The sequence below is a fragment of the Trichoderma atroviride genome, chromosome 4 (genome assembly GCF_020647795.1).
Source record: "Trichoderma atroviride chromosome 4, complete sequence".
Lineage (NCBI taxonomy): Eukaryota > Fungi > Ascomycota > Sordariomycetes > Hypocreales > Hypocreaceae > Trichoderma > Trichoderma atroviride.
Window position 1 is genome coordinate 626,238 of NC_089403.1, and position 23,567 is coordinate 649,804.

The 23,567-nt window shown below is 48.2% G+C and overlaps 10 protein-coding genes across 10 annotated transcripts; 6 read left to right on the forward strand and 4 right to left on the reverse strand.

The window, feature by feature from the left end:
• Window positions 1-373: 373 nt before the first annotated feature.
• TrAtP1_007442 (uncharacterized protein) lies at window positions 374-1,078 on the reverse strand (the record flags this gene model as incomplete). Its single annotated transcript, XM_014093059.2, has 1 exon — window positions 374-1,078. The coding sequence occupies one exon, from the start codon at window positions 1,076-1,078 to the stop codon at window positions 374-376; it is 705 nt and encodes a 234-aa protein (XP_013948534.1).
• A 325-nt stretch (window positions 1,079-1,403) lies between these two features.
• Window positions 1,404-3,264, reverse strand: TrAtP1_007443 (uncharacterized protein; the record flags this gene model as incomplete). The annotated part of the gene is made up of 4 exons (XM_014093173.2): window positions 1,404-1,428; window positions 1,485-2,563; window positions 2,627-2,822; window positions 3,005-3,264. The coding sequence occupies 4 exons, from the start codon at window positions 3,262-3,264 to the stop codon at window positions 1,404-1,406; spliced, it is 1,560 nt and encodes a 519-aa protein (XP_013948648.1).
• Window positions 3,265-5,789: 2,525 nt separating this feature from the next.
• On the forward strand, window positions 5,790-7,893 carry TrAtP1_007444 (uncharacterized protein). The gene has a single exon (XM_014093060.2). The coding sequence runs from the start codon at window positions 6,089-6,091 to the stop codon at window positions 7,514-7,516; it is 1,428 nt and encodes a 475-aa protein (XP_013948535.2). The 5' UTR covers window positions 5,790-6,088; the 3' UTR covers window positions 7,517-7,893.
• Window positions 7,894-8,604: 711 nt separating this feature from the next.
• On the forward strand, window positions 8,605-9,777 carry TrAtP1_007445 (uncharacterized protein). Its single transcript, XM_014093061.2, has one exon. The coding sequence runs from the start codon at window positions 8,611-8,613 to the stop codon at window positions 9,670-9,672; it is 1,062 nt and encodes a 353-aa protein (XP_013948536.2). The 5' UTR covers window positions 8,605-8,610; the 3' UTR covers window positions 9,673-9,777.
• A 443-nt stretch (window positions 9,778-10,220) lies between these two features.
• On the forward strand, window positions 10,221-13,347 carry TrAtP1_007446 (uncharacterized protein). The gene has a single exon (XM_066113527.1). It carries the CDS (start codon window positions 10,697-10,699, stop codon window positions 13,259-13,261), a length of 2,565 nt encoding a protein of 854 aa, XP_065969613.1. The 5' UTR covers window positions 10,221-10,696; the 3' UTR covers window positions 13,262-13,347.
• On the reverse strand, window positions 13,348-14,847 carry TrAtP1_007447 (uncharacterized protein). The gene is made up of 2 exons (XM_014093063.2): window positions 14,561-14,847; window positions 13,348-14,484 (listed from the first exon to the last, which is right to left on the reverse strand). The coding sequence occupies exons 1-2, from the start codon at window positions 14,633-14,635 to the stop codon at window positions 13,369-13,371; spliced, it is 1,191 nt and encodes a 396-aa protein (XP_013948538.1). The 5' UTR covers window positions 14,636-14,847; the 3' UTR covers window positions 13,348-13,368.
• A 645-nt stretch (window positions 14,848-15,492) lies between these two features.
• Window positions 15,493-16,899, forward strand: TrAtP1_007448 (uncharacterized protein; the record flags this gene model as incomplete). Its single annotated transcript, XM_014092820.2, has 1 exon — window positions 15,493-16,899. One exon carries the CDS (start codon window positions 15,493-15,495, stop codon window positions 16,897-16,899), a length of 1,407 nt encoding a protein of 468 aa, XP_013948295.2.
• Window positions 16,900-18,186: 1,287 nt separating this feature from the next.
• TrAtP1_007449 (uncharacterized protein) lies at window positions 18,187-18,759 on the forward strand (the record flags this gene model as incomplete). Its single annotated transcript, XM_014092843.2, has 1 exon — window positions 18,187-18,759. One exon carries the CDS (start codon window positions 18,187-18,189, stop codon window positions 18,757-18,759), a length of 573 nt encoding a protein of 190 aa, XP_013948318.2.
• Window positions 18,760-18,851: 92 nt separating this feature from the next.
• TrAtP1_007450 (uncharacterized protein) lies at window positions 18,852-19,784 on the reverse strand (the record flags this gene model as incomplete). Its single annotated transcript, XM_066113528.1, has 2 exons — window positions 18,852-19,706; window positions 19,773-19,784. 2 exons carry the CDS (start codon window positions 19,782-19,784, stop codon window positions 18,852-18,854), a joined length of 867 nt encoding a protein of 288 aa, XP_065969614.1.
• Window positions 19,785-21,375: 1,591 nt separating this feature from the next.
• On the forward strand, window positions 21,376-21,955 carry TrAtP1_007451 (uncharacterized protein; the record flags this gene model as incomplete). The annotated part of the gene is made up of 2 exons (XM_014093065.2): window positions 21,376-21,683; window positions 21,739-21,955. The coding sequence occupies 2 exons, from the start codon at window positions 21,376-21,378 to the stop codon at window positions 21,953-21,955; spliced, it is 525 nt and encodes a 174-aa protein (XP_013948540.2).
• Window positions 21,956-23,567: the final 1,612 nt, after the last annotated feature.

Sequence of the window (23,567 nt, forward strand, 5' to 3'; positions counted from 1 at the left end):
ACTACAAGTTCAGTAAAGAATGCGCAGCTCTAGCAGCTTAGCGGTGGCTTGACGAGAAGTAGAGCTACCGCCTTTGTACTCCGAGGTGCAGATTCAGGGTCCAGTTCATCTCAGGGACGATCATCATTGATGCTATACTAAATCTTCTTGTCGATATAATTTCGACGTAGTGTACATGGAGTGTTCAGTATGGAATCATGCAATGCAAATTAATTCATGTTTAAGACAACACATCACGCGACCATTCATTCAGCCACAAAGGTGCACGAACTTCCGGCTAGAAGTGCTTCTACTGGTTTGATGTTTGCTGCAGCCATATTCCGTGTACGATATATATCTTGTATATCTTGTCCAAACATGGTCAACTTCACACTTATAAGCCATCCTCACCTCCATTCCCCCTAAGATACTTTTCCACATCCACCCGGCCATACATCTCAGCCTGCAGCCGCTCTCCTTTCCTCTTCTCCTTCTCCGCCAGAGCGCGCATCTCCTTGGCAGTCAGTGGCCGTGGTTTCTCTTCCACCTTTTGCTTTGCCGGCTGCTTCGCCCCAACGCCCAGCGTATCCTTTTTCGGGAGTATCTTGATGGGGAACCGGGTCCCCTCGCCCTCACGGCCCAGGCCCAGGCGGGAATCGGGATCCCAGCCCTGAGACTCCAGGGCTCGCAAACCCATGCGCGATCGATCCAGCGCAGATGGCGGGTGGGAGTGTTCCAGGCTCACTTGATGCGCAAGCGAGGCTTCGTGCTTCTGCAGCGTCGTAGTGATGGGGAGCGAGCAGACAGGACACAACGGAGGCTCAGCCTGCTTTTCTGGCAGTGACGTCGTGTCTTCCTTTGCATCGCTGACGAGTTCGGATTTTGACGCAGTATCCGTAGCGCTGCTGCCCAGAACAATGCTGGCGTAGACATCGCCGATGGATGCGGACTGCGCACCGACGGCCTTGACCGTGTTGCTGGCATCTGGATCTGTTGCCTTGACAAACTCGATTTTCGTGCGCTTCAGCCCAGCGCCAAAGGGGCGTTTATGATGCAGCGGAATGTCTTCATCGTCTGAGTCATCCCGCTCACGCCGCATGACCGTGTGTAGAGATGAAAGACGAGACGTCGTCGCCAAATGGTTGCGCTGCCCGTATTATTCGTTACAACATGCCGACGTTTGCGTGAGACGTACAAGGAGTGTTGAACTCGCTGTTTAGGAGATTAGAGGTTAACATGTCTCGGCACGTGATTACGTAAGAGCACCTGCAGCATGACTTCAACATGCGGGCACATTGACCAAGTAGTTTTACTTGTTTAATTTCTTCATTATGATTATCTCTATTTGATGCATCTAATCATTTGGCTCGGCTTCCAATGCATAAGCTCTATATATAAAAACAGGTCCGATATCGCCAATTGTATTAAGGAGACAGAAAAGCCCCAAGTCTGTTTCATCCGTTAGCAAAATCTGTATAAAAGAGAATATCACAGGTTCGACTCACCCAATAATCACATAACATGCACACATCAGGCCACCCTTCAGCCCACTGGACCGCAGCGGACCACTGACGCCTTCGCCCAAAATCAAAAAGTTCACCAACAAGACCGATCCAAACAGCGTGGCGATCTCAAACAGGTTGAAGGTCAACATCAACGGACGATCCATGATCCAGCCCGCAATAATCGTCAAGGGGGTCACACACAATGCAATCTGGATAGACGAGCCCACAGAAACCGCCAGTGCAAGACCCATGTTGTCTCTTGCGGCGACAATAACCACAGTGGCGTACTCGGCGACGTTTCCGATAATTGGCATGATGATCAGACCAATGAGAGACTCTGAGAGGTGGCCCTGTCGAATCACATCGTCGATGGCGCTGGCGAGGAACTCGGCGGACACGGACATGAGCGCTGACGTGATGATGAGCATCACGTAGGAGATGATGCGATCGATCCTGGGTCCAAACGAGACTCGCTTCGGCTTGGCGACGATACGGTCGAGGTTGACGTGGCTGTCGCGAAGAATCTGTCTCGTCGTGAGATATGGCGCCATCAGTTCCGTTCGGTCTCCTCCTTCCGACGTCTCGCTCAGTGCTCCCCTGCTTGAGCCCAACGATAATGAGCGGCCTCGTGTCCTGGCTCGTCGAGAGTTTTGGAAGCCCTCTCCTGCTTCTTCCTTTGGCTCTCCGTTTTCGAGATAGTCTTCGTTTTCCAGCTCAGTCTCGTGGTCTAGACCGTCCAAGCTATCCCGCTCGCCATCTTTCAGAGGAGCATGTTCTGATATGGGGCTAACGTCGACGAATCTGACGACTCTGTGGGTGGCTTGCGAAGCGTGTAGGGTTTCTGAAGAAAGAGGCATAGGTCGAAGAGGGACCTGATCAGCGTCGTGTATCAACGTAACGTCGTCGGCGTCTTCGTCGTGGGGTACGGCTTCGAGGTCGTGAGGGGGCGTGCGAGATTTGATTTCGTGGAAAAAGTAAAGGATGTAAATGAGCAGGATCATGACAGCAGATATTCTGCTCATCTTCAGGCTCATGCCCTCAGCGCCTTCTTGTCCTCTGAATGTGTGGTCAAAGGCAGTCTATTTCAAACGGTCAACGGTCTACTCCGGCAATAGACAATATGAAGCGGGACAGCCACTCACAGGCATCAAGAAAGTAAACACCGACACAAACAGCAGCGATCCGAGTAGCTGTGTGCCGGCGGCATCGTGGAGGAACTCTTGGTCGGGGAGCTTGGTCGTTAGAAGCGCCGAGCCCAGAATCAAGAGCAGATTCACAAGAATAGATCCAAGAATGGACGCTTGGACGACTCGGATTTGGTCATTCTTGAGGGCGACACTGGTTGGATTAGTATGGCAATCATCGAGCGGAACAGTACGTTGCTCGCGTGAGGTTGATTCGACTTACATGCTACAGAAACAAGTTAGCTTGGAGGGGTAACGAGGGCAAGTACCAAGGGCGTCAATGCTCAAGAAAAGAATAAAGAGAGACAACAAAAAGAGACAACTCGCGGTACTTACAATAATATCAGCTCGACAAGGTTGCCGAGGCTGATGTTGAGGATGGCACCAATGGTATCGCCAGCATCGCTGGCAATCTTCTCCGTGACGTCGGTAAGTAAAGACGATAAAGGTACAATAGCGAGAGCGTTGAAGACGAAGATTATCGTAGAGTTGAGGCCGATGAAATAAGAAACATATCCGACAGGAACAAAGACAAGCAAAAGGTTAAGCCACGACGTGCACAGGACCGATCGCACAATATCCACAATGAGAGCCATCTAGCTACGGGGACTAGGCGCCGCTCCAGCCAGGCCGCGATCTGTCGATGAAGGGCACGGCCAGCTATTCCAGCAGAAGAGACAAAAGATATGGATTATTCGGTACTACCAGACCTGGTCTACGTCGGATAGGGCGTATGCTACCTAATACTAGGGCAGAGTAAAGTGAGGGAGGCAGTGTAGATTAGTCCAGAAGCACGTGTACAACTCGTGTCAAACAAAGAGCGTCGAGAAAAAGAGACGTCTATAAAACGTGTTGCGCGTTTTGAAAGTATAGAAAAGAAGAGGAGGAGGAAGAAAAGAGTGAAAAGGTCAGACAAACTGCGTCAGGCGCACGCGACCGCTTGTGACAAGCAGAAGCGGCGAAACTCACGATGAAGAGGGACAAGAGGACTGGGGGTAGCCCATTCTTCTGCGAGAGAGAGAAAAGAAGAGCTGCCAAACGGCTATTAGGGGCACGAAAAAGACGACGGAAAACAAGGGGCTAAATGAAGCCCAGCACAGAGGCCCACTCCTTTGAACCGGGATCCGGGACCTGGCGCCACTTATCGGGGGAGACAAACCCAGGGCGCGATTTTGGCGGCATCGTGAGTTTTTTATTTTTCGAGCCTTGAAGAGGGGAATTGTCTCGTGCTGAGAGGCTGCTGACAGAAGCCAGTACTTTGTGGCTGTAATGAGGGCCTATGACGACTGATCTGATGGTGCCACAGAGGAAAGTGAAGATATGTGTGTTCAGTGTCAGCTTTCAAAGAGAAGCTGAAAAAAAGGAGGCCTTTTACATCATCTCATTTCACTTATTTCCTACATTCGATAGACTGCAGCTTTCAGCGGCTATTGAGGCTCCAGTCCCGGCATTGGACCAACTAAACTAGCTGAAAATGGCGATAGTTTCAAAGCAGCGCATTGCTAACAGCCAATCTACTCCGTACAAATGCTACTTAGCAGATGCTACTCCAAACCCAAACCCCGTATTCCGTTACAGGGCAGGGGATAGTTTATGTGAAATCGGATCGACTGCGTTATAACCGGGCATAATGCCATCTGCCTCTTACACGATGCTACTGCCGGGTGCTTTACTTTCTGAGTGAGCTGATGTCTACCGAGGCCGAAACGTTGTGCCAATAGCTCTGCTTACCAGGAGCGTGTTATTATACTCTATCCTTTGCAGCGTAACAAAGCCTATATTACATGGCGCCAAAGCGGCCTCCCGCGATACAATCAGCCCGCCAATACGCAAGATTCAATACATGAGAAATAAGCCAACGCAAGAACAAATGCCGCTCCCTTTCAAGAACATGAACGCTAATACATTACGTGGGCGATGGAGCCGAGCTAATTTTAGCGCCTTTAAAAGACCCGACTGTAATATTTGATGCGAAATGGCCATCGACGGGGACGTGATTCTAAACCGTTTCTTGGCGCCGCAGTTTAGCGGTGACGATAATGCGCATAACAGCTCACGGGGCGCCGGTGTGCTTGGAGGGCCCGGGATTACACGATGCAGAAGTGAAATGAAACTCTTGGCTTGGAAAAAGTCCAAAACATGGCCTGGCCCAGGAGAGACAGCAGAAGAGACAGAATAGGCAGGTAAGTCTTCACAACTACTACTGCTGTAGCACTTCAACAGGCTATCAATCTTTTGCCCTCTTTATTCGTTTCACAGCAGTGAAATCCGTGCGCGCGGCTTTTCAGGGGGGGATTGGCGTTTTTTTTCCCCGTCTTTTTTTTTTTCTGGAGATCGCCCTGGACCCTGCAATTGGGGCTGCAAGCGAGATCTCCAGCCACGTAAGTCTATGTACCTGTAAGGGTCTTTGGATGCGATGCTACGTGTATCCGTGCTCTTGTTGCCCATGATGCGGTGACAAATGCCCCGAGCTTTATTCCCGCGGGAGATGTTGTAGCGATTCTAGATAGGTACTTGGCATTACGGAGGAGTTTTGTTGTAAGACTACGGGCAGCGGTATGCATACCAGGATTATCATATAACGTATTCAAACGCACAATCAGATCACTAGACTCAGTCAAGATTCCACTGGTTAATGGACTTTCAGAGTTTGCTTTTCCGTAAGTTGTGTGAATTGACAGTGAATTAGTACATGTATCGTTGAGCTAGGTGACTTGTGTAAGCGAGTCGATCATCACGACGACATAGCTAACAGCCTACCCGGAAATTTTGGCTGTCTCCCATGTAAATTACCAAGTCCTTATCCCAAACACAAGTTGTTATAAAAGGTTATTTTTTGGTCCCATTGAGCAATGCCGTGATGCTTTTTGTATTAGTAGCCTTTTAAAAAGAGTAAATAAAAAGTATGATTCATTCCTGAACAGTAGGTACACACATGTACTTCTAATGGAATTATTTCTTCCTGCATCCCGTGTTGATAACTCAGATCCTTTGTTCAGTTTATGTTCCTCTGTAGCAACACGGCTCTCGCCAGTTGTGGCAAAGATTCATGTCACCTGACAAGAAGGTGGTAATTGCGACTGTTCAACTTTTAATAGCTATGCCTTGGCCTATTGTTCAAAACACTTTGAGCCACTGTTCAAAACTCGTTGAGCTACTGTTAGCAGTTCCTGAATATATAACTACGGCATATATTCACTACACAATAATGGAACTATTTACGCCAAGATTCAGACCAAGAGGAACCGTATGGACTTTTAGACGCTTCCTACAAGGCAAAATTTAACGTTGTCCGTCAAAACAAAGGCAAACTCTTTCTCAACGCTTCCTCCAGCCAATTCATTCACCGCAAGCAGCACCTCGACCACTATTCCATCTATCTGTGCAATTAGAAAAGGCCAGCTTCTTCAAGGACTGAGCATGAAGCCGGATTTCCATTCTCTCATCCGTGGCCCTTGGGGCCGTCTTTGGAGACACCATCTTGGGAGACGCCTGTCCCGGCTCTGGAAACGTCTGCGCTCTCATCAGCCGTCTTTGGAGACTCTTCCAATCGAAATTATGCTGGATATCATGTGCGAGCTGACAGATCTGGATGCCCTCTACAACCTCATCAGAGCATCGCCGGTTTCATCACGCATTTTTGATCGCTATGCCAATGAAGTAATAGAGGCTGTACTTCCAATGTGCCCTCTCAAAATAGAAATCCAGCACTTGGTCCGGGCCGTGATACTGACCCGTTCTTCTGCTCTGCCTTTCGATAATCTGCGTGATTTCAAGACGCTGTTCGAGCAACAGGATCCGTGGATGAGTGGTGGCTATCGCTCCCCACCTCTTACACTGCCATCGGATAGCTTGAAGGCTGCTGGTCTTGAATCTTTACGCTCCTGCCTAGCGACAGCGTGTCGAATCTCTGTCTTGACATATACCTGCTTGGAGTTCTATCTGGAGCGCCTGCGTAACAAGAGTATATGTAACCCATACCACTGCGATAATCGGGACTTCAGTCTGGATGACTTTTTGCAAAACACCACGCATTCATGGACTCGTGCTTTTGGAGAGCCAGTCACGGAAAACTATGGTTGGTCTCCCAGCTGGGTTGAAGAAATGCGAGTCGCGAGGGCCTTATGGAAGATGCAACTGGTTGGAGAAGTACAGCGTTTGGCAATAAGAGACCCAAATGGTTTGGGCTGGTCGGCAGAAGATATGGCAGAAATCGCGAATATTACACCAGAAGATTTTGTGACTTCTCCCGACCTTTATCTTAATGGCATGGAACAAGAAGCCATGACCGTTGGCGGGTATTTACGCCGGCTCGGTGGTGAAGATGGTGAATCCCCGCAGAGATCACTGGCAGATTACTATCGACTCCCCCGCCCCCCAGCTATTGAGATCCGGAGTTGGATAACTGAGATGCCAAAGCCAAATATCAGGAAAACTAAGTTTGCCAAATATTACGACCTTGGTAACAGACTTATCCCTGCCGATCCTCCCATCGAAAGCTTGGAGCTGCTCGTCAAGAAACCCTATCCGCTATATTACATCATTCAGGGTCTAGTCTGCGGACAAAAACCAATAGACGCGGATAAAAATAGTTTTGGAGTCGTCCGCTATATGGATCTTGCGTTTAGGGACGCATATTCACCCTTACCTGAAGTCCCGTTCGACACTTTCGGTTTGCTTGGTATTGCGTTATGGGACAATGCGAGATTAAGGAAGATGTGCCTTGTGGAGAATGCTTACTACTCTCGGGTTACGACGAAGTGCTACTTTGTGTGGCGAAGCCTGCTTCCTGAAGAGCAGATTGAGCAAGCGGCGCAACTCATACGGGATCAGGATCGAATGGCTTAGTCTGAGTGAAGCATGAATGTTCAAGTTGGGCTACTTGTACGTTGAGATGCTGGCTTTGTATTGCTGCGAAGCTGCCTGTTTTACTGGAGCTGGTATTAATATGACAATATCTTAAACTGTCTTTTGTAGCTGCTTCACAAGTCTAGCTTCTCTCTTGTAGCTTTCTTGTGACCAGTCTACTTTTGGAGGAGTTCACCATTAGGCCACGCGTGCAAGAGATTTGTGGATTCAGAAATATGCGTGAAATAAAAATAATATGCTATTATGTAGAGTTAATATTTTGAGAGATAATGCTTATGCGATGAAGTTGCTGATGCTCACTTTGAAACCTCAGGCTTCATTGTATCTGACTAAAATGAAACACTACATTGCTGTTGCAGCATCATAAAGATGATTGTCGGTTGACAAAAATGGAAATAAAACACAGCTTCTCTTTTTCAGCTGCATAGGCAGCATCGTCACTTGTAAACAGCCAAACTGCATCTGCCGAATCGGGTTATGCTGCCACATTGGGACATTTCGGCAGCGGACCCCCGGGGCTGTGGAGATGGGTCGACCGAAGACACGGGGCGAGTGGTTCGGCATTGCGGCAGTCAGAATAGAGATGATATTACCATATGCTTGCTAAGTGAAAGACGGCACTTTGAAGTGGGTATAAGTCAGTGGAATTAGAAAAAGCCGTGTTCCAATGTGGCTACTGTTCCCGATGCATATGGTTTTCGGCAGTCCCTGAATATCATCCTACCTTATACAAACGGCATAACGAGATTCCCGCGATCGGTCTCTGCGGCGGCGCCACTTAAGCCACATGATGCAATTTAGGTAACAATATTTTTAAGGTTTTTGTAGCCAAGCCTGGCATTTCGCGACTCGGCGATTCGTGGGTAGATCATGGATACCCGGCTGGGAGAGGCTGAACAAGCGGAAAGGCTACCCGATGGATTTACTCATTCGCACTATGAGCTTCCTGAGTGTGGCAATGACGTGAACTGGGAAAAGGAAAAGTATAAAGGCATTTGGACTTTCGGAATGTTAGATAACTTATATTTGTTATACAAATTCTTTTTTCTTATTGTTTTCTTCTGTCTGAAGTAATGCGAAACCTGTTGACTATTGCCAACCAATACGTCAAGATGGCCACAACCAATCTCCCCACAACCATCAAGGCTGTTTACCAGCAAGATCCCAAGCTCACAACATTGAAACTTTTACAAACACCCATTCCTAAAGCTTCTGGCCCAGAAGAGCATCTCGTCAAGATCAAAGCTACAGCACCGTGCCTCGGCGAATTAGGCTGGGAGGTCAACTTCCCCAGTCTCTTCCCCCCGAACCGAGAGCGTGTCCCCGGAACTGAAGCTGCTGGTATCATCGCTACTTCGCCACCCTCCAGCCCTTTCAAGCCTGGAGACGAGGTATACTTTCGCCTCCATGCTAGGTTTCCAGGATGTTTACGAGAATATACGATCATTCACACAGAAGAATTGGCATTGAAGCCCAAGACACTAGATTGGATTGAGGCATCCGCAACGCCATTGAGTACCTTGACTGCTTGGCAAGGACTCTTTACGCAGGGAATTTTGGACAAGAAGGGGATTAGCGGAGATGCCGACGCAAGAGCCCACAACAGCAAGTTGAGAGTCCTCATCACGGGCGCAAGTGGCAGCGTGGGAGCTTGGGCGCTTCATTTTGCCGCTGCCGCTGGCGCAGGCGCTGTGGTTGCGCAGTGCGGTAGTTTCAGCATCGAGGAGGCTAAGAAGGCCGGAGCCACAGAGATTATCGATTACAAGAAACAATCTATCGCAGACTGGGCTCAAGAAGACGCTTCTCGTGAAGTGGACTTGGTCCTCGACTGCGTTGGTGGACCAACTCTAGCGGAATGCTGGTCCGCGGTGAAGAAGAACGGCGTCTTGCTGAGTGTTGTTGGCAGCCCGGACGAGTTGAAACCTGGGTCTGTTACAAAGGATTTGGCAAAGAGCACTTGGTTCCTTATGGATTGCAAGGGCGATGATTTGAAGGAGATTGCCGACTTTATTGATGAGCGAGGATTGAAGCCGCAGATTGACAGCGTGGTTGAGTTTGAGGACTTTCAGGCTGCCTATGACAAAGTTGAGCAGAAGAAGGCAAAGGGCAAGGTAGTCATCAAGGTCGATATCTAAGTGGAACGAAGCTATGATGAGACGAGATTGTATGCATGAAAAAGTTGGCGATATAATATAGATGGGCTACCGTCTCTTAGTGCTATGAGAACTATATAATGAGAGCATCAATTTCATAAAACATTGGCAAGAATGACTGTTGACAACTATAATGATGATAATATATAGCAATTTACAACTTGGAAAATACCTATTTGCTTGTTTGAGAGTTCTTATACTGTTGAGAGGCGAGGTGACTCTACATTCCTAGGTAGCAGTTCATTACATCTGAAACCTTGTTCTTCATAGCGGTTGCGAGAATTATGTGCTGCCTGGTTAACACTCAAAAGGCCAATATTGATAACTAAATTCTTCTTGTTTAGAGAATAGATAGATAGAATCGTCTTGATTTAGAAACGTTGATTTTGCAGCCGCAGTGTTTAGCCGCAGTGTATAGCCTCATAAGCTGCAATGCAGCCGCTTCACAGCATTTTTCACCTCCCTCGAGGCAGTGAAGGCGCTTATAATGCACCCATCTTCTCATCATAGGTACATGTACTTTAAGCGCATGCAACTACTCTGGCGAAGCTGCTCTTGTTACTGCTGTCATAAACCTATGGTATCCTCAACTTGCTACTCAGGTATCATAATGAACCAGAATGTCCAAACTTATGGGCTACTCTATTGTTTCAATGCAAAAGGCCATATTGACTGGAACCCCGCAAAAAGTGGACGATCGACGCTTCTACCGCCGGAATGGACCGAAAAGGTGGCTGCATGGAGGTACATGTAGAATATCGCGACTACTGCCTCGGCGTTGTATTTTGCAAGCTACAAATCGCAGGCCGAATTGCATATCAACTCAAGTTGGGTAACATTTGTGTTTTTGAGTCCTTGTCTGTAGGTCAGGTGGCCAGCACGAGATCTTAGTCATTTGCGCGCTCTGCTTTACCGCCGCTCTATATCTTGACTATTTATCTGCTCCGTCTCATTCCTCTCAAATGTGAGCTTCAGCGAATGCTGTTGCTGTAAAACGCCTGCAACAATGAAGTATCTACCATCACGATTGGCCCTCTCATCTTTGGCCTCATATGCGATAGTTCTATCTTTGTCACCAGAGTCAGCTTCACAGCCCGTAAGCAGTGACTATCACGCCAACGCAGGTGTCTTGAAATATGTCAACCCTCTCGTCGGCACCCGGGGCTACGATCCCAACGATCTCGGCGGCATGATTCCGTCCGTATCGCCGCCATTTGGAATGACGCGATGGACGCCTCAGACGCGCGAAAACTTCATCTCACAAGTCCCCTACAACGACCGCGACCGCCGCATGCACGGCTTTCAAGCGACTCACCAGCCGGCCATCTGGATAGGCGAAAACGGCCATGTAGCGCTTATGCCAGGGCTTGGAGATGAAATACACCACCAGTTCCAGCACCGGGGACTGGCATTCAAAAAGGGAGATGAGAGGAGCACGCCCTACGTATACGAAGTGACGCTTGATGCAGACTCGGGGGGCGAATTCGGGTGGAATCTCACCGAACAAGCAACATCAGATCTTCTCGGAGATGCCTGTCCTCCATGCCCAGGAGGCGCCAACTTTATCCCAAATAAGGACGTGATTGAGGGCGCCAACGGTCGTGTAAGGAGACGGGATTATGTCTTTGAGCCAGAGGCCCAATATACTGTGCAAAGCTCATCTGCGAATGCTTCCAATTACCTGGAGGAAACCAAGTACGAAAACTCCATACAAGTAGCGATGAGTGCATCGGCCCATGTTGGCCATCTTCGCGTTGATTTCCAAGATACCCAGTCACGACAGCCTTATTTTATTATACAGGCCAGCCGCCTCAATTGGACGGGCCACGTCGAGATTGACCCCGAGACTCAGGAGGTATCTGGAAGTAATAGCCAGCGACAGGAATACTTGCTGGGCCCAGATAAGCCGGAGTCATTTAGACTCTACTTTGTATCGCGCTTTTCTGCACCGTTTGCCTCCTACGGGGTTACTAGAGCGGGTGAGTTGTACAAAGGGCGAAAATACATTGAGGATAAGTTTGTCGGTGCATATGTCACCTTCGATGAGTCGGTTCAGAGAGTTGAGGTGAGGACTGGAGTCTCGTATGTAAGCGTGGAGCAAGCAAGGAAGAATCTCGATATCGACATACCAGATGGGACAACATTCGAAACGACAGTCGACAACGTCAAGTCCGCCTGGTTAGAAAGACTCGGCCGCATCAAAATCTCTGGAGTGAACGAGACCGATGCAGACCACGACCCCCAAACCATCTTTTACACGGGCCTTTTCCACGCTCTTCAGTATCCTAGCGACTATTCCGAGCCTACAACTTCGTCTGAGGGTGGTTTGCGCCGCTTCTATAGTGGATACACAGACAGCGTTCATGAAGCAAATGATTCATATTACCAGTCGTGGTCGATCTGGGATACGTACCGAGCAGAGCACTCGCTGCTTACCATCTTTGCTCCGGATCGGGTCGATTCCATGATGCGCTCTCTATTACGGATATTCGACTGGTCTGGTCGATTGCCCCTGTGGAACAACATGATTGAGAATAACGAAATGATTGCAACTCACGTTGACGCTGTGATTGCAAATGCCTTGATCCGAGGATTTGACGACTTTGATGTCGCTAAAGCGTGGGATGCCGTCTATGTAGACGCTTACGTGCCACCTGAGAATGACACCGACTTGCTTTATTACTCCAGAGAACCAAGCACTCCTTACGAATGTCGAGCTGGGCTAACAAGCTACCTCGAACACGGATGGGTCGACAATGATCGCTGGGCCGAGTCTGGTAGCCGCACTCTTGATTATTCTTTCGATGACTATGCTGCTGCTGTAGTTGCCGAACATGCTGGAGATCTCGAACATGCAAAGGAGCTGAGAGAGCGTTCGCAAAACTACAGGAAGCTCTGGAACCCAGAAACCGAGTTTATGCAGGCCCGCAACGCAAACGGTTCGTGGGCGAATGATACTTGGGGATGGACCGAAGGCGATAAATGGATCTACACGCTGAATGTAATGCACGATGTTGGTGGCCTGGCTTCGCTATTCAAAGGCGGCAAGAAGGCCATGAAGGCTCGCATGGACGAATATTTCGCGGGAGGCCATAATATGCACAGCAACGAACCTTCGCATCACGCTCCTTATTTATACTCTGCTATCGGGTATCCTGCCGATGCGGCACGACAAGTTCGCGAACTTGCGTGGGAGAACTACAACGCAACGGCGTCAGGGCTCAGCGGCAATGAGGATTTGGGGCAAATGAGTGCGTGGTACGTTTTGTCGGCGCTGGGCTTCTATCCTGTCAACCCGGCGAGCGACGAGTATGTTGTCGCCACCCCATTCTTTGACAAGGTGGAGATTCAACTACCTCCGGGGCCGGGAGATGATGGAAAAGAGCACACGCTGGTTATTTCAGCACCGGGAGCGGGCTCTGAAGGGAAGGCATTTGTGAAGAGTTTAAAGGTTGATGGAGAGGAAGTCAAGACACCATTGTTGAAACATGGGCAGTTTGTAAAGGCGAAGAAGATTGAGTTTGAGATGAGCAGTGAGCCAACAGATTGGGGACGAGAGGGGACGGTGTAAGCTGAATATTTATGGATGCTCTGTTACTTGACTCTATGAGGGTATTACATTTTTCTAGCTGATGATGAATTATATTACAAATGAATAGCATATTATGGACAACCGAATCACTTGCCAGCAGCCGCTCTTATTCTCGATAGTGGCCACTCCATAACACCATCCCACTCTGGTCCAATCTGTGGAATCACGGGCCGAGAAACATTTTCAGCCCATCCTTCCATAAACCACTTTTTCGGCGAAGATTTCATCACCGCGCACCAGTGGACGAGAATGACCATCGCCATTTGGTCTTTCCGCGCCAGAAGGTCCAGATATTCCTGGTCGACAGCCCCCGGCCACCAGACAAAGTGCAGCCAAGTTCGCGGTTTGCACGATGAAAGTCGCAACCAAAACTGTAGCTTGTTTAGGGTATCTCGGTAGATTGCACGCGTTTGAAGCGGCGACAATGTCTCGTTTGCTAATTGTAGATTCGAGATGGCTTGTTCTGCGAGATCATCCCAAGGTGGTTTTTCACCCTCGACACGCCGTTTAATAGCAGCGAGTAGTCTACTCTTCATCAGCCATGGACCAAGCTCCATACCTAGAAGTGCAGCTCCTCGTAGTGCCAAGATGGGCTCCATGAATTCATCATCTGAGAGTCCACGCTTTGCTCTTCTGTGGATGTCAAAGTGGAAGATGAGGACGGAGATGGCGAAGAGGAGGACCTTGAACCAGTTGCGATCGTTGATGGCGCCTACTGACTGTCGAAATTTGCTGGATGCTGTACTGTGGTGCTGATACGCAGCGAGGTCTAGGTTGTTACCACCATCATCGGGAAGTAATAAGTCGGTGGATTTGTCGTGGAGTGTGGAAATTGCTGCCATATTATGTTCAACGTACTCGCTGGGATCTGCTTGATCAGCGAGCTGACTCTGAATAAGGTCCTTTTCGTCTTCTCGCATGGAGCTCAACGCCAGGCTATGAACTCCAAAAGGAGATGCCGGTTTTATAGACTCAGCACCCGCGCTTGACTGTGTCGTTGGAGCTAGAGATGTGGACGGCAGCACAGACCCAGCCGGCGGTGGCGTCCTTGAGGAGACAGTTGAGTGTCGGCGCCTCCTCATATATGAAGTATGACTATTGGGCGCAAATACATGGTCCTGCGGGCCTATGCCGAGAAACCGGTAGTCGCAAACTTCACCTCTCCTAGTGCAGTTGGCACAGCTTGGCGCTTGTAAATTACACTATTTGATGAAAGGATGCAAGTATGAGCAATCAATGCTGGATGATTCTAATAGACAAGATGTGGAATAAACGAACCCTGACGCGTCGCTTCTTGCAACGGCTGCAGCCATTCCTCGACTTGTGGTGAAATGTTCGGGAACCTCCACCCATGTTTCCCTCTATTTACTTGGGCTTTGATAGACTCTTCTCTGGGTCTTTCAATTAAATTGCTCCGCATTCAGGTGGCGCCGCGTCCGATGCATTTATGGAGCATGGGTATCGCAAAGATGGAGACGAGAGACAGCTGGAGGCCGTTTCGCAATGAGGCAAAGTCAGGCGAGGCGCATTTGCACAAGTGCTGCGAAACTCCACAGCCCGGCGAGGCTTTACAGGACGAGAATAGCAGAGGCAGACCTGAAGATAGTTGGACCCCTAGGCTATCCTTCTCTGACTTAGTGTACGAGCCCGATCCCTGTAAGTTTTGCAGGATGCAGTGGTGGTGGCTCCTCCAATCAGCATCTCGATGGGCGTCATCCTACGCTGTTGGGGGAGAGGTCAACTAATGCAATGGAGATTGATGACTTCGTACGCTAAACTAAACACATACATCGTCACTTCGTCCAGAACGTGTCCGAGCTCTGTTCGTTTAATCCTCAACATAGCCCCGTAGCAATAAGACGATTTCTCCAGGAAACGTTTCATACTTGTGAATGCATAAGCCCTATGGAAGCGTAGAAATCCCTGTACATGAGGTGTTGTCTCTGGTAGAAGTTTAGTGTACGAATATGCAGGAGAATTCAAGGAAGCCTGAAATTAGGATGGAATTGGGGACACAAAGTAAGAATTGTAATGATCAGATATAAATCTGTGAGTCCCTCTTGGCAATTAATATAGACTGCAGTATCAAGACAACCTTTATAACATTTAATAATTGAGAGTTGCACTTTCGATCCTATTCGACAGCCAACTTTCTAACACCTATCATTTATCCAACTTTCTAACATCTATCATTTATCCTTCTTCTCAAAATGAAACCAGCTCAGCTCTTTACACTCGCTGGAGTATTTTTACCAGGCAGTCTTGCTTGTCTCGAGCATCTATTGCACGAGCGAACACCAGACCCCAATGACATGGTCCGAAGACAAGAGTCTGCACCACGAACAAAGACTGCTATCAAAAATGTTCGCGTATTTGATGGCGTCAAACTCACTGCTCTTCAAACTGTCATTATCGATGGCGAGAATATCAGCAACGACACAAGCAATATCGTGACCACAGTTGACGGCAATGGAGGCGTACTAATTCCTGGTCTGATTGACAGCCATGTCCATATATCTAGTATCGCTGGCTTAGAGATATTGGCTTCTTATGGAGTCACCACCGCCATCAACATGGCATGTCGAAACTACACTCAATGCGCCCCTCTCCGTGATGTAGAGGGCGTGGCATCGTTCATCTCAGCCGGTATACCAGCTACTGGACCCGGCAGTCAGCACTCCAAGACATTCAATCTTACTGCGCCGTACCTCATTTATCCCGACCAAAATGCCACAGAGGTCGTATCCTACACCTTTGGCAACAACTCCGACTTTTACAAGATCACTGCCGAGACTAATGGTCCCAGCCAGAGCATGCAAAATGCTCTTGTTGACGCTGTTCACAATCTTGGCAAATTGTCCATGACTCATGCTTCTGATCTCAATGCTTGGACACAAGCTGCCATCTCGGGCACAAACGGCATTCAACATATTCCTACAAATGGCCGTATCAACGCTTCCAATATTCTGACCGTTCGGAAGTCTTCCACTACCTGGAGCACTCCGACTATGAATATTGCTCGATACGCCTTTTCCAACGTCGAATTATTGACTTTTACAGGCCACAAGGTTGGTGGGCCAGATAACTATCAAAATGTTTACGACAACGTCAAAGCCATTCATGCTGCCGGCATACCCATCTTGGCTGGCACAGACTCCGTCGGAACAGTCACCGCCAACATCTCTATACCGTGGGGACTAACTCTCCATTTTGAGTTGGAAAATCTGGTCGAGGCCGGATTAACTCCACTCGAAGCTCTTCGAGCAGCAACCATACTCCCTGCTCAGCATCACCAGTTGACGGACCGCGGCCAGATTACACCTGGTATGCGGGCTGACTTGGTTTTACTTAACAGCAACCCGCTGGTCAACATCTCCAACACTAGAGATATTGCGAGGGTCTGGGTCGGAGGAATTGAGTACAAGGATGTTGCCAACAGTACCGGGCAGTCGAATCCTCCAGCCAACTTTACTGACAACGACGGCCCTTCTAATAGCCCTGGCTCTGGCTCAGGTTCAGGCTCTGGGTCTCGCAACAGTGCAGTTACATCTGCTGCGCTTAGTGGAACTTTTCTTGTGAGCTTACAGATTTTCACGATGCTTTTTTTCTTTATGTAATGTCAGTTTGAGCTCTCTGGTTCTTTAGGGGTAGTTATGCTCGATGTAAGATGGCAGATTGATTACATGTAGAAAACGAGTCCCACAGGTCAATTAGTTGTCTTATCAGGGCACGTCAAGACAAGTGTTAATATATATTTGCTAAATGCACACTCTTCTTCATAGTTTCTTCGCCAGTCGAAAGAAGACTGGATAACTAAAAAGTTTGTAAATTTCTAAGCTCGTCGCATCTTGTTACTATGGAGGCGAGGGAGTGTGTCATGCCCTGCGTTTCATTGGTTACTTCAATTGCAGCTCCACCCTCCTCACAGTTCACCTAATTCTTACTACTAGGGATGTTGGTATAAAGACTTTGGACATGATCGCAATGCTATAGCATCAGATTCTCTCTAAACCATCAAGAAAGACTTTATTTAAGATTTTGAATCATTAAATTTTGTTATTACTGTTGCCGGGTATATTTACCACCGAATAATTGTCCCCAAATAGTGCGAGATACGCCCTTGTCGAAGCCCACTAAGAACCCATATTCGGTCGATTTTCAGCACATTTTCGGCCAAACAATGGAGATACAGCCAGAGAAAATAACGGTACAAACAGAAGGTCAAGAGGAGAACAACAATGAATTGCAGCGGAAGAGGAATTTCTCTGCTTTTGCGTCCCTGGGCCTGCTGGATCGTTTCCTCGCCGTCTGGATCTTCCTGGCAATGGCTGTTGGCATTATTCTTGGCAACTTTGTCCCGTCAATGTCACCAGCTCTAGAAAAGGGGACATTTGTTGGTGTATCCATCCCAATAGGTAGGTCTTTACTTCCTAAACCTGTTTTACAATCTGCATACTTACGGTAATGTAGCTATTGGGCTGTTGGTAATGATGTATCCGATTCTATGCAAAGTCCAATACGAGTCGTTACACAAAGTGTTGTCCAAAAAAGAGTTATGGAAGCAAATAGGTTTCAGTGTCTTCATCAATTGGATCATAGCCCCCTTTTTGATGGTTAGTTTCTGTTCTTCCGCTTCCACCCCCATCCGAACGGCCAATACTTATAATCTACCAGCTTGCTCTTTCATGGGCATTTCTTCCTGATAAAAGTGCTCTTCGCAGCGGCCTCATTCTCGTAGGTCTAGGGAGATGTATTGCCATGGTTTGTTCATCCAGTTTGCCCTAATGGAAGCACCCCTAGGATAATGCTAACACGCATGGGACCAGGTCTTGATCTGGAATGCCCTCGCTGGCGGCAACAATGACTACTGCGCCATCCTAGTTGCGGTCAATTCTATTCTTCAGATGGTTCTCTTCGCGCCACTCGCCATCTTCTTCATCCGTGTCATCAGCCACGAAGATGTTGGCTCCATCTCTTATTCCGTCGTTGCAACTAGTGTGGCCGCTTTTCTGGGCATCCCCCTTGGCGCAGCTGTATTCACAAGATTCACGCTGCGGTTTCTCGCAGGACCAGCATGGTATGACCGTGTCTTTATTCGCTTTGCCTCGCCCTGGTCGCTCATTGGGCTCTTGTACACCATTTTGGTCCTCTTTGCTGCTCAAGGCCACCAGGTAGTGCATCAGGTTGTTTCCGTCATTCGTGTTGCAGCTCCCCTCATTGTATATTTCACCATTGTATTCTTTACGACCGTAAGCATTTGCCGGATGCTGGGCTTCGAATACCAGTTTCTTGTTACGCAAAGCTTTACAGCAGCAAGTAACAACTTCGAGTTGGCCATCGCGGTGGCGGTAGCGACGTTTGGTCCGAATAGTGATCAGGCATTGGCCTCCACTGTAGGACCGTTGATTGAAGTGCCGGTGTTGCTGGGATTGGTGTATGCCCTTCGATGGATTGCTGCTAGATGGGGTTGGAAATGAGGTATTTGAGATGCTCTGTGAGAGATGCTATGTATGGTAGAAAGCCAGATGTTATTTGAGGAGTAATAGCTAGTGTTGATGTTGAAAAGGTATCAAGAAAAGTTTTCTAGTAATTGAAATATCTTGATGTTGTTGACAGTACAACTGTTTGGCCCCTTGCAGCCGAGAGCAGCACGAGCACGCTGAGTATCTGCATGGTGATGAAGATCCACGAGAATGGATGCCGCCGTATCACAAGAAGTTTCCATAACGTCGGAATGATCCTTTCTCGTAGATGCGTAATGGGGATCGCGTGGCATTGAGAGAGGAGCCTCAACGTCCAAGGATGTCTGACCATTGCAATTCTTGTCTTTGTCTTTGCTTGTGTAAGATGTGCGATTTTGAGATTGGTGTCCATAATTTGACTCTTCTTGGCTGCGCTTGCCGCTAACTTGATGAGAAATATTGGATCGTGGTGGTAAAGCGACTGCCGTTGGGACAGTCTCTATTGCGATGTTCTTGTCCGGTAGAATCGGCATGGATCGTACGGAAGTTGAAGGCTGTGGATAAGTATCTTCCTGTGAGATGTTTGAACCCACACGGGATTGATCAGCTAGTAATGCAACCGGAAGCTTTTCTGCCACAATAGATGTGCTGCCACATGCTCTGCACCTGAGGGAGCCAGGCTCATGTGAACTGGCCTGTGTATCAGAAAGGGGAGCTGACGGCATTGCAATGTATCGTTCAACATCGTCTTGTGATACTCCATGTATTTTGAGCAAATTCCTCAAGCGCCGGTTCTCAAATGCGACTGCTTGAGCAACTTTTTGCATCTCCAAAGACGCCGTTGCACCCTGCTGCTGATAGGCTTCCACCTGTTTCTTGAGATCGTTCATTACTTCAGCGCGCCGGGCTCTGGAACGCCGTTGGATTTCACGGTTTTGGTCTTTAACATCTTGTGTGATGAACTAGAAGGGAATAAAATGGTTAGAGCAGACTCATGATGGAAGATAAATCATGCGGACATGACGCACTTTTCGAGGCATCGCGGCGATCCGAAATATTCGGACTCTGGCAGCTAATTACACTCGCTTCGTTTGCAACAGAAGAGATTGAATGATCTAGGATGCAGATGGCGCCCTGTGTCAGTATCTGATGGCAGAAAACGATGAGGATGCAGCTGCTAAAAGTTGATGAGAAATACCAAACTGTAGCACCAACTTTTATGTGGCTTGGAGCAAGAGTTGGCGGGAGTATGTCTCCACATTGCGCTCTCGAGTGGCGTAGGGGCCCTCACTAGAAGTTCACATACAGTATTTTCACTCTTCCGCACTCGTACCAATTGTATGCAGGTAACCTGTTTATCCACAGACACTATCGGTATTCATATTATTTCATAAGTCTATCACACTTCGCTATTCAGGCCTCATGCCGTATTAAATGTTGATCGAGGTCCAACGTGAATAGCTGTTTCTTTGCTGGGCCAGTGTAGACCCACCAAAAACGTGGTCAAAATGTATCTGGTTGTAGACTGGAGATCAATATAACTCAGTCAAAGATGGGTAGGACAATTTTCTTGACATAAAAGTGAAAAGGTGTCGGAAGACTTATTGTTGCAACACTGCCTTTATTGCCTTGTCAATTATTTTCAGCATTATTAGGCGCGAAACAGTCGATGTGAAGCACACCAACCGCTCTTCTGGGCTGCGTATGTACTTTGTACTCTGCCCTGAAACTCTGTACACTTTCTCATAAAAGTGAACACCACCTGTCACCAAGCCGCTATAAAAATAGAAAGATTGCCACCGTTGGCGGGGCTGTCATTTATATTCCGGCGAGGGATGCTGTTAGTAGTCAGCCGCATCGCAGGGATATGAGTCCTTGCACATCTCAGGGACCACGTAGGACTGTGTTCCAGATGTCGGCAGGACTCGCCAACAGCATCCAGAACAGTCCCTCCATATTCTCTGGTTGGCCCGTTGACGTCAAGCTCATGTGCCTCTTTCTAGATGCGGCCTCTGCCCCTTTCGACCATGCCACAACCAAACTAGCACAAAGCCACGTTTCTCCAAGCACCGCGCTCCGATACTCGACAGCAAAACAAACAAACAAACCAGACATCTGAGATCGACGTCCAGGCCTGTTATCCGGCCTCTATAGGGACCGGCGGGCCGAGATCAGGCACCCGTAAAGACTCCATCGCTGCCTGTCCTAGCGGACCCTAGTGAGTGTGTCAGTCCAGCAGCCTCCACTAGACGCAGGTCCCAGCCACCCAAGAGGCGCCGCGGCCCTTGTAAATGGTGCTGCCTTGCAGCTCCAACACGTTTGACCTTCTGCCGTGCCTGGAGTCCTGCATCATCCGAGCAGCCTTTCCGCGTGTCCGCCGTTTCGGTTTCCGTCACATGAGGGAACCGGCGACTCGTATTGGAGGCCAGCCCGTTGTTGTGGTGGCTTGCCAGCCCTGGATCAGGCTCAGACATTCACTAACAGCGAAGGCAGCCGCCAAAGGACATGCACAAAAGCAGACATCTTGGCCTTCTTCAAACCTCCCTCTCCTTTATGCGGCCATCCCCTGTTTCTTGCTGAAAAGCAGCATCTGGACTCGTTCTGCTCATTTCACCCTCCGGCTCTTCCGCTATGAGCTCCACCGTCTCGCAATGCAGCTCCGAGAAGGACCGCGGGGCTCTTCCGGAAATGGACAGCAAGTCACGAGCTTCGTTCCTCAGCCTGCCGACAGAAATTCATCTACAAATCTCGGAGATGCTGATATATCCCGACGCACTGTCTCTCAAGTATACCAGCCGATATTTCCACAGCTTTGTCGATACGGGTATCGAGCTCAAGGTGGAGTGGCTGGTTGAGCGCCGACGCCTTCATCTGGAGTGTCCCAATTCCAAACGCTGCGACTTGGGAACAGACTTGAGGTTTTGCAGAGGCAGCGTACCGTATGCCACATCCCACTCCTACATCTAGCTATGAATAAATGCTAATATGAAACAGGCTGCTGATGAAGCGCCGGCGAGAGCACATCGAGTGTGAATCACGGCCTGGGCTGGGCTGCATCATCTACGGCACTCCCACTTGTCCCAACCGCAAACGGGGCATGAAAGCATGGCAACGCTGGCTTGAAACAAAGTTTACCATTGAACTGCGCTGGGTTTTGGTGGCGCTACTTGTGGTTTTATGCAGCTGGCTCTGCACATTCTTATGGCAATGATGGGAATTGGATGCGCTGCGCTGGATCGCAAGGCTTTAAATACGGATACGCTCCAAAATATTTAACTAATGTTTAATAACACAACTATGGCGAATAGCCCACGAATATGAAAGCCTGATATGACTTTATTCCCACATCAGCATCACTCAGTACATATATTCATCAATCAGCTACTGTCCACTAGTTTAAAGACCAAGATTTCGAAGTGAAGTATGGAAGAGCGAAACAGTTTTATCTAAACTGATTTCGAACAAAACTGTAGAATCCGCATACTGGGTTTATGAGCATTCAGAATTTGAAGCTTCATTCTACCAAAAGTCTCCTGTTATCGGGATCTCACACCTACTGCCGCCAAAGGCCCTCCGCGACGACCGAGAACATATCCTGTTTAAGACTCTGCGAGACAGGTAAAAGAAGACGAGGCAGCGACAATTAAAGATAACTGACAATGACTATACATCTGAGAATCTCGGGTTGAAGCTAAGTTAGCTTTGCTGAGACTCCAGAGTGGGCGCAGACGGCAATGGCCATTCTGTCAAGGGACGTATTTGACAAATGCTGTCCTTTGCCTCCTCTAACGTTGGTATAATGGGTATAGATTGTTTTTCTTTACGTGACCTACTGCGGCACACCTAGTTGTTTCCTGCTCCTCAGCTCGTCTTCAGTTTAGTTCTTCTTCATTACTATTGCATTCTAGTTTCTAGTCACCTCTCCTAGATCGTAACTGAGTTTTAGTGCCTTTAGTGTTCTAGATTACTCTCTTTGCTCCTTTTCTCATTCCCCGCGATGTCTTTTTCGTAATTCTTCACACAAGTAAGACTTGTGTTAAAAATGAGCGATTTATCTACTGTACTACAATTCATGATTTCTGCTCTAAACTGGCTTGTTATTGAACAGCCTCATTTTTTTTGTCACGTTATGCTCCAAGTACTTTAGGGAGTTGCTTTTATGGAATTTAATATTTAGTCTATCTAAATCTCATCGTTCGCTTGCAAGGGGCCCTTCAGCTCCTTCAACCCTCCGTAGTCAACTATCTGATCGTTGATAGTACAAACCGCCCCTTACGTTGATATAGCCTTTCTGGTTATTATTCCAACTCTTCGCGCCTTAGAGAGGCTATAAGCGGCTTAAACTGCTGTTCACCAAAACAAGTCAGAGGATCAATCTTAGCGGCAATGGAGAATTATGTTGAAGATTTCCGTCAAGATACATCCGCCCGACATAATACTGTTGCGAGAAGGATTGTTAATAAATATAAATGTACTAAGAGATTTTTTCTTTCTTTTTCCCCTTTGACTTACGCTGTAACGATTGATAGATCAAAGTTGGCCACCTGCATGCCACATGAATCTCGGACACTGGGCAATCCTTCCACTCCCATAACATCTCCAAACGGTGTATCAGCATAACCTTTGCAATCCCCAAGAGCTGACTTGTACGCCGTGGCTATAAATATGTAGCACCCTGTCAAAAAGACTTCTCCAGGAATGATGAGAAGTGAGAGAGCCCATATTTTCTTACGGCCGCCGGAAAATGTACCAAGGCCCAAGAACAAAGTAACGAGGTTCCCCGCAGTACCTACGGCCACAAGCTCTTGGGCGATGGTTATGCT